Source organism: Myotis brandtii, unplaced genomic scaffold, assembly GCF_000412655.1.
Source record: "Myotis brandtii unplaced genomic scaffold, ASM41265v1 scaffold248, whole genome shotgun sequence".
Classification (NCBI taxonomy): Eukaryota; Metazoa; Chordata; class Mammalia; order Chiroptera; family Vespertilionidae; genus Myotis; species Myotis brandtii.
The window spans coordinates 1,450,032-1,467,455 of NW_005359397.1; the positions used below are offsets into that span (position 1 = coordinate 1,450,032).

Below are 17,424 nucleotides of genomic sequence, written 5' to 3' on the forward strand. Positions count from 1 at the left end.
GAGTGGGGCAGGGAGCCCGGGGCGAGGCGGCGTGCGCGGAAGCACAGTGGCGGCACCACCTTGCACGTCGGTGGGCATCGCTGCGGGGGCTTCCGTTGTTAAGGAGGAAAGGGCGAGCTTTGCAGGGGGTGTAGGGATGCAGAATTGGGAAGCCCGGAGGTTCTCGCACCCGAGGTCGCCCCTGCAGGCCCCGCAAAGGTGGGCAAAAACGTGCACAGGAGCAGCAGGCACCTGACATTGGTGAGTTTGGGTCTCCCGAGACGCGTCCTTGGCGGAGGGAGTGTCCTGAAAGCCCTGGGTCTCGCTCTGGTGACGGGGAGCTGGGAGAACGCTGCAGCCACCTCCCCGGGCAACCGCGCCCGGCACTACTGAACGGGCGTGTCCTTTAGCGTACCTTTGGTTAGCAACCACCGCTGTGTTACTGGGACTACAAAGATGGGGGAAATGAACACATTCATATGAAAAAAATCTGAAGACGAGGGCCCCAGAAGTGTGAGAGGAGGTCGGTAATCTATTGTTCTAAAGCAGCACACAGGAGTTGGCCATTGGCCTCATCTGGGAGTTAAGGAATATTTGCCACGCGTGACGCTGGATTTTGCAAGACAAATGGGATTTAGTCAGATAACCAAGAAAGAGAAAGGCAGACTAAGCCCGCTGGATAGCATGATTGGATGTCCTCCCATCACATTTACAATAAAATCCAAATACTGAACCATGACCCAGTCAGTCCCTCGTGAATTTCCCTCATCTGTCTTTCTGATTTCACTGTGCTTTTGCCGTGTTGTACCATAAACACATTAAGCTTTGCAATTTGTGAGACCCGTCACTGAAATTACCTTTTTCTAAATCTCCCTCATTTCATTCAGATCTGTGATGAAATAGCACCACCTCCGTGCAGCCTTCTCTGATTATATATAACACCCTTCCTTATCACTCTCTTGTCCTTTAGCCTACCTTTTTTTTAAATCCTTATGGCTTTACCACTACTTGGAATTATGTATTTATTTGGTTGCTTTTTAGATTTGTCTGTCTCTTTTCTGTAATAGAAGTTCACGAGGATAGGAACTGTATTTCCCAGTGCCTAAAGCATTAAATGAGATATGAAACACCAAGCTGTGGTTGGGAGAATTAATAAATTTTAGCAATGAAGTTATAGAACTGGGCAAGGAGAAATCTAATGAACACCACCTATATCCTATCTCATTCTCATGCAGACTTCTGCTCTGTTTCATCTTATACTCCTGGGTAGGCAGGTAGGTCTTGCTATTTTACAGGCTTGCTTCATTATTCTCTTTATAAATCTAGGACTTTTTCAGTAAATAAGTTTTCTTTTGATTAATGTTTAATCTACTTAAGTCCAGCTAACTAAATAACCCTTCAGTGAAAAAACCTGAATAATTAAATGACTGTAAACATTTTAAATTCTATTTGTACTTTTAATGTATTCTATTACTCATTTCAAATGTTTGGCAAATTGATAATAGTTCAAAGCTAAACCTACCTAAGGAATTAAACAACTCTGGTAATTGAATGTACAGTGAATCTAGCCTCCCATTAAACATTCTCTTTATAAATTTAATCAAAGCTCATAATTTCAAGTTAATCACAAATTGAAAATCAATTATTTTTTTCACATTTGTATTTTGTTTTGAAAATATATTAAGAGGATTTTTTAAAACTAGGTAGCTGGAGTCAATGGTAGGTGTGTGGTAAGCAAACCACCCCCCTCTCTCAAATCTCCTTCCTAAAAATATGAAATAACTTCACAACTGCAATATTTCTGTCCAAAACCAGACATTTAAAAATCCTCAACAAAATACTATCAAACCAAATTCACTAACATTAAAAATATTATATACCCACTGTGATTTAGCCCAGGAACGTGCAGCTTATTGAACATATGAAAATCAATGTAGTGCACCTTGTTAATAGAATAAATGACAAAAACCACATAATCATGTCAGTAGGTGTAGAGGAAGCACTTGACAAAATCCAACACTGTTTTAGTTTAAAAAAAACACTAAAAAAACTAGAAGTTTAAAAAAAGAAACACTCAAAAACCTAGAAGTAAGCTATCTAAGCATCATAAATAATAAGAATTCCCTTTTTACCACTTCTATTCAATATTGTATTGGAGAATCTAGTCAGGACAGTTAGCCAAGAAAATAAACACATACAAACTGGAAAGAAGGAAATAAACTATTGTTATTTGTAGATGACATGATCTTGTATATTTAATAAATCCACAAAAACAAACAAAAGAAACCCTACAATTAAGTGTAAATTTGGCTATCTCTTTGGCCATGATTTTTAAGTCAGGTGCAGTCCACTTTCTCTGATCTGAGCACATTCACCTGTCTGTTATAGAAATGTGTGAGAGCCGGCCAGTAGCAACTCTACAGGCTCTTTTTTTCCTCTTTCAGAATCATCCCCAGGTGTGACAGAGGTGACCATCATAGAAAAGGCACCTGCTGAACGTCATATGATTTCTTCATGGGAACAAGTAAGTGTTGCTCTGTTCAATTCTCATCTTCCAACGAAGGTCAATTTAAGTGCTCCTGAGAAGGAAAGGTTAGGGCAGGAAACCATTCTTATCTCAGTCCACAACTGTCTTCAAGGTAGAGTTCACCCTTCTCTCTTTTCTGTTCAGGCCACTTAACACTCTCTTCCATTCTGTGCCATTTCCCAGCATGGGTCCTCGCCTCTGAGCCTGTCGTGTGGAGCCAGTGGAACATTCAGAGTTTATACAGCAAAACTCAAACTCCAGCAAGGAAAGGAAAAAGTAAATGTCAATACGCATGCCAGGCAGAACATGGTTAGTGTGGTAGAGAAGTGCTAACCAGATTAATAGTAGTGCTTCCCAACCCTCCTCAGAACTTTCATTTATTCAACAGATGTTTCAAGCTTTTAAAACGGGCCAGGCATTGTCCTTGGTGCTGAGCCCTGGGGAATCAGTGGTAATAAAAAAGAGCACAGTTTCTTACCTCTTTACCTTACTAAGACATAGTGTAAATCATTGCAGGTATAATTACAAAGCAGACTGAGCACTGAAAGTGAGGTGAAGAGAGCATTATCAGAGGCCTGACTTAGTCTGGAGGGTGAGAAAAAGTTTTTTCCAAAGAAGTTATGAGGAGCTGTTAGTCAGGCAGGTGAGTTCTGGAAGAAGGGGCTTTCAACCTTGCTGAAGGCTTCGAGATGGATTTATTTTCCAAGAGCATAAAGAAGGTCCATGTGGCTGGAGCACAGGAGAGCAAGGGAGAGAGGTTGACAAGGACCAGGACATGTAAAATTTCTTAGATCATCAGGAGTTCGCTCTTTATCTTGGGTGTAAAGGGGAGCCATTGAAATACTTTAAGTGGGGAACTGGGAAGTCAGGAGAAGCCATTGTGGCTAAATAGCAGCAAATGGATTTGAGTAAAGAACAAGAAATTACCCTGTCATGTAATGCAGCGGTCGCCAACTGGTGGTCCGCAGACCACTGGTGGTTCGTGAGGTCCGAAAGGTTGGCAACCGTCGGTGGTGGTTCAGTTTCCACACTGCTCCTCTCACACAGCATGGGCATCCGGACAGCAGAGATGTGGCCAGAAAGCGGGGGTCTCCAGTGTTTGCAGCTGGCAGGCTCACCTTTCTCCATTCGCTCCACAGGCTAACACATTTGCTTAGAGAAACTTGTCACAGTCGTCTTCCTATTTTAAGCCTGGCTTTTATTGTCCTTTCCTTTCATTGTTATCGGTGTCTTATCTCAGCAATGAGACTGTGAGTTAATGAAGGCCGGGGCTGTGCCATACATTTCGTTCCTTTTCAGCTTTGGTGCCAGATAGACATTTGTTATATTGAACTGTTTTTCTGACTAAAGATTCTAGGTTTTAGACCAGGATACTCTAGCAATGGTGTCTTTCCCCCCCAATGATAATAGTTCAGGATATACACTCAATATAATAGCTTAAAAATATCTTTTTGAAGAGGTTCGTGAGGTCCGAAAGGTTGGCAACCACTGGTGTAATGAGTACCTGCTAACACATGTCACATAAGTTATTTCGTTTAATCCTCATAGTAACCCTGCAAGATAGGTATTGATAGCTCCTTGTTATACTAGCAGATGAAGGCCAGAGAGGTTAAGGAGTTTGTTCTGGGCCACGTAGCTACCAAGTGGCAGAGGCTGAATTTGAACACAGAGTTGCCTGCCTGTTCATTCTGCTCTGCCGACTGCTCCTCTGCCAGTGCACAACACTGTGGCAGCCTTGTCCTCAGCTGCCAAGCACGTGATGGGTAGATGGGTTCATGTGCACGTGTGCATGTTTGGTCCTTGCAAGCAGGGCTCACCCCTCCCAGGCTGAGCCAGCAGCAGCTCCCCTGGCAGCTGAGTACTGTGGTTGATGTTTCTCTGCATGACCTCAGCTCAGCAGCTCCCCAACCTTTCTCATGCACTTACTCAGCCCCCACTCTCATTTCTACTCACAACCCATAATAGAAAAGGGAATTTCTGAACAGTGTCTGTCTGTTGAACTCTTACTGGCTGTTCAGTCAGAGCCAGCTGCTGCTGAGGCTGTCTGTGGCTATGACAGCCTGGCCTTGTTGACATGGTTTATTACATCCCTCCTGATCTTTTATCAGCTCTTTTGAAGGTTTCTTGACTGATGTCTGCCACTACAGAGCTTCACAAGACGTGTGGGCCCCAGACAAAGCGATACTTATAGATTTTCTCATCATGCAGTTTTAGAGGGTATGAGTATGCTGCCTCTCCTCTGAGTCTGAAGCAACTCCGCCCTCGCCCCAAACTTTCTTACCCCACCCACCAAGGAAAAAGGTTCCAGCTAACGAGGCCTTCCTCCTCTCCTCAGGAGGGAGTTTAAGAATGTATCTGAGAATTCTTCTGGGAATCTCACCCCATCCCTCCACAGCCCATCCAGGTTTTCCTTCCACTGCATGGCTGTCCTCCCCGAATTCCAGCAGATGGACATGTCCTCATTGCCTCACGTTTGCAGTCACGTTTCAGTGCTCCTCCTGATGGCAACTCTTCTTCTGGCCAACGCTGCAGATGGGCTCATGGAGCGCCTGCCCGTTGTGGACAAAAACCCATGAAACTACTTTGTATGCTCTGGCCCCTTTGTCGGCCTGTTCCTGTGTCTGCTGCCCAGCCCCTTTCCCTGAGAAGTGGCCTCTGAAAAGGAGAGAACAGCAGGTGTAGGAGTCCCAGGAGTGGAAAAGGTGAGCAGGAGGCAGTGATGGCCCCTGGCCCTTCGCTTGAGGTGCAGGCAGTGCTCAGGAGGCCTTTCTGGGAATCAAGCTGACAGCTCCCCAAACACCAGAGTGGCTCAGATCCTTCAGCTGATGAAACAGTAAAAAGGTATTGTAGACAGCCTCCTTGGGAGAAGAGGACATGGGGAATTATGTGAGTCATCATCAGGGCACACAGATTGCAGTACTGTGGCAATGCCACACTCACTTCAACACTGGGAAGCACTATTCTCCTTTCTTGACTTTCTCCCTAAGTCCTCTCTCTCATCCTCATAACCCCTCTTCCATTCGCTTTCTGCAAGTTGTCTTTCCCTTTTCACCCCACAAAAAATAAAGACCAGGCACGAACCACAGGGAGCAGTCCTCTGCCATGCAGATTGCTCCCCAAAGAAGGGCAGTTTCTTTCCAGGTTGGACAGGAGAGAAATGAAAACGGCAGCACCCCTGAGTTACTGGCCAGGCAGAGGAGTGACCTAAAAGCGGTCCCCTGACAGCCCACTCCGAGGGAAGGGTCTGAAGTGCACTCGGGACCAGCCATAGCCAGCTGCCCGGCGGTAAGGCCTGTGCAAGGAAGCAGCAGAGCCAGAACCAGCGGTGATTCATATGGAAACAACAGTGCAGGCTTAATGTTTCCTATTAACTTGGCTTACTTAACATTTTGTGTTTTATATTAGTATTGAAATGTATTAAATACTAGATTTAGCTGATTTTTTTTTCTATTTTATAATCACTGCTACTAGAATTCTTCAGCATAACTTAAAGTTTAACAATGCCACCAGCTCTTCTCAGCTGGGATCTCATAGAATCCAGGTTAGGAAAGGCTCATAGGCAGTAGTTTCCTGTGTTCACCACTAGATGGTTCTAGTGACCAAAATCATAGCAGATGCTGGCCTTTTGAGGTGATAGAAGGCACATGAACTTTGTCAGGGCACTGGTCTCTGTAGGCTTCCTGTGCTAGATTGGGGGCAGGGAGAAAGGCATTCTGGGTGCATACTTTTCCTCTCTGAAAGCACAGAGGATGTGCAAATCAAAACAACAATGAGGTAGCATCTCACACCTGTCAGAATGGCTGTCATCAACAAAGGACAAGTGCTGGAGAGGATGCGGAGAAAAAGGAATCCTCCTTCACTGCTGGTGGGAATCCATTGATTTTTAGAGAGAGTGGAAGAGAGAGGGAGAGACAGAGAGAGAAACATTCATGTGAGAGAGGGCCGGGGACCGAGCTGGCAACCAAGGTACATGCCCTTGACTGGAATGGAACCCGAGACCCTTCAGTCCTAGGGCCGATGCTCTATCCACGGAGCCAAACTGAGCTTTTTAATCCTTTCAGGCACTTTTTGTCTTTTTATTGGAGAATTTAATCCATTTACATTAAAGTAATTATTGATTATGTTTGGACTTACTGCCATTTTGTTCATTGATTTCTGGTTGTTTTATAATTCCTTTGTTCCTTTCTTCTTCTCTTGCTCTCTTTGTGATTTGATTATTTTCTGTAGAGGTATGCTTAGATTGCTTTCCCTTTATTTCTTATATATCTACTATAGGCTTTTTTGTGGTCACCATGAGGTTTACATAAAACAATTTATAACAGTCTATTTTAAGTTGATAATAACTTAAGTTTGAATGTATTCTAAAGCTCTATGTTACTATTTTTACTCTCCCTCCCTGCTGCACATTTTTAAAAAATCACAATTTATACCTCTTTATCTTGTGTAGCCATTAACAAACTGCTGTGGTTATAGTTATTTTTACTACTTTTGTCTTAACATTTATACTAGATTTATAAGTGATCAACCCAGCACCATGACATTAGATTATTCTGAATTTAATTATATATTTACCTTTGCCTATGAGATTTATACTTTCATATGTTTTTCTGTTACTAATTAGTGACCTTTCAACTGAAAGGCTGACCTAGTGGTGATGAATACCTTTAGCTTTTGCTTCTTTGGAAAGCTTTTGTTTCTCCTTCAATTCTGAAGGACAGCTGTACCAGGTAGAGTGTTCTTGGTTGACTTTTTTCTCTGGCACTTTGAATATTTTGTGCCACTCTCTTCTGCCTGTCAAGTTTCTGCCTAAAAATCTCCTGATGGCCTTAATGGGGGTTCTCTTGTTTGTAACAAGTAGTTTTTCTCTTGCTGCTTTTAAGATTTTCTCCTTATCTTTAACTTTTCACAACTTAATTATAATGTCTGTTTGGATTCATCTTTTTTGGAATTCTGAGCTTCCTGGATTGAGATGTCTGTTTCCTTTCCCGGGTTAGGGAAGTTTCAGTCATTATTTCTTCAAATAAGCTTTCTGCCCCTTTGTCCATCTCTTCTTCTGGGACCCCTATAATACAAAAGGGTCTGCTTGATATTGTCCCATAAGTCCCTTAAGCTATCTTTAGTGTTTTCTATTTCTTTTTCTTTTGTCTGATCTCATTGGATGAGTTCCATTACCCTTGTCTTCTAGTTTGCTGATCCTTTCTACCACTTCATCTGGCCTGCTTTTAAAACCCTCCATAGATACTTTTTTTCCATTTTATTAATTGTACTCTGCACCTCTGTGATTTCTTTTTGGTACTAATATTTTCTGTTCGTTGAAATTCTCATTTTATTCACGTATTGTTCTCCTGAACTCAGTGAGCATGTTATGACCATTATTTTGAGTTCTTATCAGTAAATCACTTCTTTTCATTAAGGTCATTTCCTATTGTTTTATCTTGTTCTTTCATTTGGAACATATTCTACTTCTTCATTTTCTCAACTCTCTGTTGGTTTCTGTGCATTAGATGAAATAGCCACCTCTTTCAGTCTTGAAGGAGTGGCCTCAGGTAAGGGATGAACCTTATTGTTCAACTCTGTCCTAGCTCTTGGTTTTCTGTCAGATGTATATGATTGTCCAGCCTACTTTGTCCTTATGGCTCCCAGTAGTTGAGGGTGGGCCAAGATCTATCAGTGTCCCAAAGGGGAGGATTTCAGTGAGCACCTAGAAGCAGCTGAATGAAAGCTGCATTTAAAATATGCAAATACTTTGGAAATACTCTTTAGGGTAAGACTGGGAGATAGGCTTGTCTGTTAAGAACTGTTTCTTTGTTTGCTACTATCCCATTAACCTTGTGAAAACAAGCCCTGCTGGCCACCAGATGTGTGCACAACCTCCATTCACAGAGGTACCAATGACCAGGGGTTCGGTAGAGGGAGAGTGTGAATATGGCACCCACTGTCCTCCCCATTTCTAGAGGGGGCTGCAGTTGGCCCTTACATCTTACGTGTTGTTAAATTATAAGCCTGATCCTCAGGCTGTACCTTTTAAGATGTACAAATAGGCTTATTTCAAGGAAATGCTGAGCATTTCATTCTGCTGCTTTTGAGCTGTGCTTTTGGATACAGCTAGTTAAGAACTGTTATTCTGTTTGTTACAGTCCTATGGGACCCAGTAATATAAGTCTGGCTGTGCACCAGAACCAGTCAACCAAGGGTGTGTCCTCTGAGCAGCAGCTACAAAAAGCCAGGGTGTTAGACATGCACAGGCTCCTTTCCCAGAGACACCTGCAACCTGGAGTGAGGCAGAAGGAAAGATTAAGGTATCGCCAGCTGGCCTCCTGGTCCCTGGAGAGTCTTCAGTTGGCTCATCTAGATGTGTGTTAAATTGGAAGCCTACTCCTCAGGCAGAAGTTTTTAAGATAAGCCTATAGGCCTCCTTCACCACAAGGCTCTGATTTCAGTCTGTTCTGCACTGGGCCCTGGGAGGATAGCCTTGGGAGTCTGTCTGAGCCCTTCGAGAACTGCCTTGTGAGTCTCTTGTACCCGTTGGCTTTCAGAGCTAGATGCTTTAGGGCATCCTTCTCTCAGGTGCATTCTTAAAAGTTTGGGTGTCAGATGTATGATCCAAACTCTTTGTTCTGCAGGAAGAACCTGGAAGTTACGAGACACCGCACCAAGGGTGGGTTTTATAGTGAGCTTGTGGTCACCTTTCCTACGTAGTTCTCTGTGAGTTTTTTCACATTTGCCTGACATGTAGGAATCATTCAGCTAGTTTCTGGATTTCTTTTGAAGGGAGTTATTCAGTCTGTAGCTGTAGGTTTGGGTGTCTGTGGGAGGAAGTGAGTTGAGGTGCCATTTTGACCCTGTACTCGAATAGAGTTTTGTAGATAATTATCACGGTCTTCCTATTGGGGGGATCTGAACCACGATAAATAGTGTCCCCCGTTGCCTTGAGGCACAGCCTTGTGCTCTCTTTCCCAGCCATCACCTTATCTGTTCTTATGATTCTAGAAAAATAACTGTGTGCTGCCTGAGGATATCAAGAATTTTTACCTGGTGACCAACGGCTTCCACATGACATGGAGTGTGAAGCTGGATGGTGAGTCAGCCCTGGCTGTAGGGGAACTTTCTCCTGCCTGGGAGGGTAGATGAAACAGCTCTGAGGACTTTACAAATTTGGATTCTTTGAACCTGGATGGTTTTCATGGCTTCTCCTAAAGTGCAGTGCCCAGAAGCTGTAACTAAAGCTAAAATACGTGTCATTTCTCCACCCCCAACTCCCACGTCAGAGTCTAGCCAGTACTTAACTAGAAGTTTATTTTAAAAGTCTCCTATTGAAATTAGGTGGAGGAAAAAATAATCAGTCCACAAAAATCCTAAGCCAGCTCAAATTTAAAGCCTCTGGGGACTCCCCACAGAGCGGTCTCATCAGGGTGAGCTGCAGTGACAGCCTCTGGTGGTCACCAAAGGGCTCCTTCCTTCACTCCCTGCATATGAAGCCTTCAGGGCTCTGATCCCAGGCCAGAGCCTTTCCTTCTCTCCCTCCCATCTCAGCTGAGTCACCAGCTGCTCCACTAAATGTGCCAGGACAGACTTGTGTGCTGCAGATGTGGAAACTCGTGGGAACTCACAGCGGAGATACAGGTGCTATGTAGCATGAAAGGCAGTGCTGCACATTTAGGTGAAGACTCCAGTAACATTTCATAGTCTGGGAAATCCTGATCTAGCCACTGGAGTCCAGCCCATTCTTGGCACAGACTTCCCGTCCCCAGGAGGCCTGTATTGCCTCCAGACTCCACCACATCCCCAGTTCTACTTCGTCCTTGGGAAGCACCCTCACCGCTCCATGCTGTCACCGAATGCAGTGCCTCCTCTTGCATAGTAGATCTGCAGAACTGACCTCCTTCATTGCCTCTGCCTCCTGAGTTGCCCTTTTTTGGTGATTCTCAAAGCCTTACTGTTTCTCTCTCACAGATGAGAAGAGGCACTTTTTATAGTTCTCTACTGAGCATTTATCATGAACTTTTAGCTTAAAAAACTTTCCTCAAATGGCCTAGAAACATCCTCGGCACCAGTATCAGAACCCTCCTTTGTAGCGTGGCTATGGCCTTTGGGGTGTAGAACAGAGAGAGTGGAAAGTCTAGACTGCCTGTCAGAATCCCTGGCCCACATCATGGAGCTAGGTTAGCCCCTCACAAGCCTGCCTCAGAAAAGAAGCATTTCAGGATGCTTTTATGAATGAGTCCCTCTTCATCGGTACTGTACCTTCTCTAATTTCATCCTCCCAACTCATCTTCCTATCCCCATTACCACACCCATTCCACTGGGTAGCTAGTCAGTAACAGAAAAGCCAGTGGAGGCAGCTTCTAATGCCCGCCTCTTTAGTGGTCTCTTCTTCTTGAACATTCGTTCCATGGTCTGTACACCAGCTGCTTTATTGCCTCAGCCATTCCAATTTTTTAGCAGTCAAAGATCAAAGTCTTTGTGTGCCATCCCGTGTCCACCATCTTATATTGCAAGGACTCTATATAATAAGGAAAATATGTAGTCTGAGTATTTTTTTAATTGAATTTTTTTTTGAGAGAGCGAGCAAATAGGGGAGAGAGACATTGATATTGAGACATCATTTTGAGAGAGAAACATTGATCAGTTTACCTCCAACACCTGCCCTGACCGGGAAGCTAACCTGACACCTTTTGGTGTATGGGACTACGCTGCAACCAACTGAGCCTCACCGGCCAGGGCAGTGTGTATATTTCTTATTTACACCCTAATCACAGAAGACAAACCAAGCAAGAAGCCTCTTAAGTTTTCTCACTAAATGAGGAAAAATGAAGTAGAGCAGGAGATGTTTTCCATCGTGAAAGCTCATAACAAGAAGGTAGAAGGGTCAGGTCTATCAACAAAGCTGCTACTCCTTTGGAAAGTACATGTAACATAATGCAAGGGGCAGAAGGAACAGAAACATTGTTAAGTCCTTTGCTCTTCAAACAGGGCTCCTGCCCTAAATTTCTCAGTTCCTTTGGAGCAGCCCCTTTGTAACTGTCCTTCAGTGCTCTGCCCTGCCACGTGCAGTGGGGACTCTTCGCCTGTGGCCCCGGTTGATTCTTTCACATGAAAGGTTGGTGCTTTGGAGCATGTTGTGCATTGATTCTCTTCTTTCCATTCTCCATCAGCTTCCTCAGCCCTAGGATCAAACAGTAGGTGGGCTTGGGTTACCTAAGCAGAAGCCCTACTGACAACCATGGTCACTAAGGTACTTCTCTATGTAATCTCCATGTAATTCTTTGTAATGTTCCCATAGAGCACACCATCCCATTGGGCAACATGACAATTAATAGTATCACAAAACTGACTCAACTCAACCAGTCTTCCATGTACTCACTTCCTAATGCACCAACTCTGGCTGACCTGGAGGACGATACACAAGAAGGTACAAACTTCTGCTCTGAATTAGAAGTTAGCCTGCTTCTTTCCCTTTTATAATGTACTAGAGGCCTGATGCACGAAATTCGTGCAAGGGGCTTGGCCCTCACAGCCCCGCCTGCCTCGGCCGGCCCTCGCAGGCCCGGGTCCAGACAGCTGTTCTGCTGTTTGGTCTAATTAGCATATTAGCTCTTTATTATACAGGATATGTAAATATTATGTTTATATACTTTGGATGATCTAGTCTCTCTTAGGTTAGTAAACTGCACCCCTGTCACTAATACTAATCTTTATTGCATGTTAGCTGTAATGACAGAAGAGAAGGTTTCTGATGCTTGCATTTCTAAGAATATCTTTATGTTATTTCATAATATTTGATTTCTAGGTAGGTATTTCTAATTCTAGCCAGACCTAGCATTAATTATAACATAATAACATAATTAAATATTATATACATTTTAGACTGAGAAAAGGGATTCTAATCAAAAGATCATAAAATGCTATAAAAAAGGGGAAAGCAGTTGCCTGAGGAAAAGAAAAAGATTAGGTCAACATCAGGTCTTTCAGATCTCTCTGCTTTTATGGAGTCCCACTCCCAAGAAGTTGAGTTCATTCTCCTCCTGCCACCTTCACCCAGATTCGTGGCACTGTTGGTGATAAGGGAGCCCAGACAAAAGGCCTGGACCACGGATAAGGTCCGGGTGTTTAGAGTATAGAATTTATTTGTCCCACTCTGGAAAATATTTAAGGCTATGTCTTCGAGAAGGCTTTTTACCCCGTTTTTGCATGTGAGCAAAGCTGGATGCATAAGTGTGTGCTTGAGTTGAGTATGTTTGAACATCACCATTACCTTCTGGGTTTGCAGCCAGTGAGAACCAGCCAGAGAAGCCCCACTTTGACTCTCGCAGTCTGATATTTGAGCTGGACCCTTGCAACGGAAATGGGAAGGTTTGCCTCGTCTACAAAAAAGGGAAACCAGGTAGGAATAATTGACAAACATGGTCTGTGGTTTGGGGACAGCCCTGGCTGACCTTGCTCTACAGCCACCACACAAAAGGCACACTCCTTCCTGATCTCCTGACATACCACCGGGCTCATATAGGTGCCAAGACCTCTCTGAGCACCCCTCTCTGTGCCCATTACTAGTCTTTTTAAGCTATCATCATTTGTGACTTATTGCAAAATAATGGGATTAGGGTAATAAGTGAATAAGACTAGAAGAATTCATTCTATTTATAGCTCCTCCAGCAGGCTCATGTGTTAGAAAAGCATTCAGGAGAAACATGGTCTTTCTTCAATGCTTCATTATGTCGCCCAGTTAACAGCAATAAAAACTTGAATTACTAGACTTCAGTTTAAGCACACACAGATAGGAAGTCAGGAGAAAATGGCTCTGGCCTTGAGCAGGGCTACTACCTGGCAGCTACCAGCAGTTCAGGCCCTGGCCTGGGGGCTGTGAACGGAGCGGGACAAGGCCCAGCCTCCTTCCAGGCTCTCCGCCTGGTCGGGAGTGAAGACACACAGGACTTACCTAACCTCGGGGAAGGAGGGAGGTCTTCAGCTGAGGGGTCTTTGTGAAAGGCCTTTGAGCTGCCTCTGACATAGGGTAGGAATGAGATACGGGGTGGAACTAAAGGGTTTGCTGGCAAAAGAGGCATCCAAGCAAAGAGACTAGTGAAAGCCATGTCGTAGGAAAGAGCAACTGATTCGGGGAGAATGACAAGGAATTCCAGTTCACCAAACTCCCATGGTTTGTCCTGTGGATAAAGAGGAGATGAAGCCAGAGGCCGGTGGTTCCCTTTCGAGTGGAGTTCTGAAAGCCAGATGAAGGAGTTTGGATGTAACGTAGAAGAAAGTAGGACCTCGAGGATGTTCTCCAGGAGAATGGCGGGATTCAGATGAAAATGTATGTGACCATAAGCAGTTTGGGAAGAGGAGGAGCCTGGAGGCCACTTAGGGAGATGTGGCAGCCATTAGACAGGAGATGAACTAGGGGGACCGGCCAGTAGTAAGAGTGGCAGGTGAGAAGCGGGTGTGAGGCAGGCCCTGGCACAACAGTGCCTGCTTCTGCCCAACCAGGATGTCGAGGAAGCACAGGCAGGTTCCCAGGAGAGGGAGCTGGTCCAAGGTGGCTTCCCACAGCACTGTAAGTCTTGACAGAGGTCTTCAGAAAGCCAGAGCGATTTAGGATTCCTCTCCCTCAGGAAAGCTGAGACTGCCGTGTGTACCCGCTGGGGAGGGGAATACTGTTTCCACCCGGAAAAGCAGCGCTGCTGAGATAGCCAGATGCGCACGTGGCAGAAGCCCCACACGTGGATCCGTCCATGGATCAGGAATCCAAAGGGCAGCAAAGAAACCAGCCGGCAGTGGTGGCCACTGGAGAATGGGACTGGGAGGTTGGAAGGAAAAAAAGGAACTTTTACTATTTGAATTTTTTTAAAATCATGAGTATATATTGACTTTGGATAAAAGGAAAAATGTTAAACTATCCCTTCATTTCTGTCTTTTGCTATTTCAGCATTAGCGCAAGACACTGAGATCTGGTTCCTGGACAGAGCACTGTACTGGCATTTCCTCACAGATACCTTTACCGCCTATTACCGCCTGCTCCTCACGCACCTGGGCCTGCCCCAGTGGCAGTACGCCTTCACCAGCTATGGCATCAGCCCACAGGCCAAGGTAAGGACCACCTGTCCACTCAAACTGTAGACTGTATCAGAATCTTCTGAGGAAAGACCTGAATGCAGACTCCCAGCTTTCCCGTCTGATTGAGGAATCCGGGGTGGAGCCCAGAGATCTGCACTTTCAATAAGTGAGGCAGGTGATCCCACCCCACTTTATACCAATCTAGGTCAGTGGTTCCCGAATTGGCTGATCCTCAGAATCGCTGGGGAGTTTTTCTCTAATCAAATGTTGTCGGGCCTTCGCTCTGATTGTGGGTTTTGATGGGCAGCACACACACAGGAAGGTGAAGTCGCCTCTTACTTTCCAGTTCCCAGCTTCCAGTGCACCTCCCCACAGGCAGCCACTTTTGGAGTTTCTCGTGTGCCCTTACCAAGACACTCATGCATGTGGTTTTGGTTCCTTTTTTCTCAATCACGAGTGCAGTATGGTGTTCACATTTGTGTGTACGTTCTTTTCACTTAGCACTCCATCTTGGAACTCATTCCCTGTCAGTACATAGAGGGCTGTCCTCAATGACAGAGAATTCCAGAGAATGGGTGCGCCTCCTTTACGTTACAGAGCCTGCCAAACCTACCTGATGAGCAATGGCTGGTTTGAGGGCAGAACACGGAGGACTCTGTCCCCTGGATTTGGGACCCAGCATCCCAGGCTCAGAACAGAAGGAAGGAAATTTACCCCGATTTGTAGTCCTCCTACTGCATTTACTTGAAAGGTTCTGAGACCTCATGGAGCAATGTGTGTGTCGTCACTTTCACAGGCAGTCTAATAGAATTTCGAGGACTTTTTCATAAAAACTTACTCTTTGCCTCGTCTCTCTGGCTCTCTTCCCTGTATCCCCACTGAATAGCATAAACAAGGGCATTTCTCCTTTGATTGTGACCCTCTCTCCATTCTGCCTTCCAGCAATGGTTCAACATGTATAAGCCCATCACCTACAACACGAGCCTGCTCACTGAAGAGACTGACTCCTTTGTGAACAAGCTGGATCCCAGCAAAGTGTTCAAGAGCAAGAACAAGATCTTAATCCCCAAAAAGAAAGAGCCTGTTCCATCTGCAGGCAGCCAGAAAGGGCCCTCGGGTCCTCCCTCCACCCCCTCCACCCCTAAGTCCTCCTCTGGCTCTGGAAACCCTGTGCGGAAATGAGTCCCCTGCCCCCTGCAGCCTCACAGCGATGATTTCCATGCACAGATGCCCAGGGGGGACCAAGCCTCTGGGCCTCCTCCCATCTGAGTGACCAAACCCCAGGCCTCTTACTCCCTTGAATTAGCCAGGAGTTGGAAGGGCATACTCAGGTCGCCCCGAGAGTCCTCCTCTCATGCCACCCCTACCTCCAGAAGCTGTGCAAAATTTTAGATCTTAATTTAAAGTAGCCAAATAGATCTGTTCAGAGGTTCCTCTCTTCCCAGCAGCAGCCCCCCAGCAGTGACTGAGGAGTGCCCCAAAGAAGCCGCTGGTTTAGAACCACGAGGCATTAGAACTGGAATGTTCTGTTGGTAGCCACTAATCACATGTCGCTATTTAAATCTAAGTTATACTACAAATCCATGTCCTTATTACATATCTTGCATTATAGCCACACTTTGAATATTCATGTGGCTAGTGGATTCCACATGGACAGCGCAGAGATAATGGGACATTTCTATCACCACAGAAAATTCTATTGGACGGCACCCCATTAGAATCTTGCCACTGTTCTTCCTCAGTTCAATTAATATTTGTTAGAGAATGTTGATACCTTAATCTGATGATTATAACGTTCCACGGACACTCTTGAAAATATAACTATGTTCTTTATATCCTTCACTATAAATCTGCATATTTTTTTTGTTTTTTTTAAAATAAAGTTTCTTGCTTCCAGTTTTGTGTTGTAATGTTTGCGCTTTTGCCAAAATTACCTTTCTCTAAAGGAGAGGTGACTCTGCTGACCTCCAGCCATTTAAAACAAACTCCCGAGAGTTGCTTTGCAGGGACAGCTCAGTCACTGCTGACATGAGCCCAGTGCAAGCACAGAGTTGAGGTCTCCGGTTCACAATGAGGAAACAGTCCCATTAAAGGTACTAAAATGTTTTTCCTTTCTTCCATGGCCTCTAGCAGCTTGTTATGGTGGTTTTTGCTAGTTAATGCTATTCTAAGTAAAATTAAAATTTTAAATTATTAGCATTAATTTTATCATTCATCTTTATTTTATCTAATTCCAGTTTTAGCTGCAAATATAAAACATTTAACTCATGCAGAACAACCAAAATTACATAATTTGTATTTCATACTTATGTATACATACTGTGTGCATATGTATTCTTACCAGAACTGTGGAAACACTGCATAAAACTAGCTCAAATGTTATCATTTCACTTCTTGATATGTACACATTCTATCAACACTTTCAACTTACTGATGAATAAGGAAGTTCTGAAAGAAAAAGAAACTATGTTTTCCCATATGTTTTCCTTTTCTTCTGTGTCATCATTTTTCAGCATAAGTGGTTGGCTGATACTACCATGAGTAAGAAAGAATATGTTAGGGTTCCGTGGTCATTCATGCTGCTTAGAATACCATTACCTTCTTTTTTGCATTTGAATCAATTCTGCTCAAGTGGAAAGTAAGGTCTTTTGGGGCTCAGTACCCCCACATAATAGGCTTGTATTCATAACAGGCTTACCTTGTACTCAATCTCTGAACACTCCCATCCGGTGGGCCCACAGGAATTCTCTGCTCACAGGCATCTCAGAGCTGTAAGTGAACGACAGTAAGAATGGTGGACGCATGTATTGCACGCATCTCCTCTGCTCAGGTGTGTGCTCCTTTGCTTCATCAGACTTCACTTAAAA

At 44.5% G+C, this 17,424-nt stretch overlaps 2 protein-coding genes across 4 annotated transcripts in view; one reads left to right on the plus strand and one right to left on the minus strand.

Annotated features, from left to right (window-relative positions):
* KIAA1328 (KIAA1328 ortholog) overlaps positions 1-740 on the minus strand; it is a 167,000-nt gene extending 166,260 nt beyond the window's left edge. The window contains exon 1 of the mRNA XM_014540589.1: positions 232-740. Within this exon, the coding sequence (XP_014396075.1) occupies positions 232-238 (7 nt within the window). The 5' untranslated portion in view covers positions 239-740. The remainder of the gene's footprint in view (positions 1-231) is intronic.
* On the plus strand, positions 32-16,453 carry TPGS2 (tubulin polyglutamylase complex subunit 2). Of its 3 annotated transcripts, XM_005867293.2 has the most exons (7): positions 37-240; positions 2,424-2,503; positions 9,497-9,584; positions 11,790-11,918; positions 12,777-12,890; positions 14,430-14,590; positions 15,500-16,453. In XM_005867293.2, the coding sequence occupies exons 2-7, from the start codon at positions 2,483-2,485 to the stop codon at positions 15,737-15,739; spliced, it is 753 nt and encodes a 250-aa protein (XP_005867355.1). In that variant the 5' UTR covers positions 37-240; positions 2,424-2,482; the 3' UTR covers positions 15,740-16,453. The 3 variants fall into 3 exon arrangements, with proteins under 3 accessions (XP_005867358.1, XP_005867355.1, XP_005867356.1); XM_005867296.2 differs by lacking the exon at positions 11,790-11,918 and having other exon boundaries at positions 32-240; XM_005867294.2 differs by lacking the exons at positions 37-240; positions 2,424-2,503 and adding an exon at positions 5,025-5,208.
* The last annotated feature ends 971 nt before the right edge of the window (positions 16,454-17,424 follow it).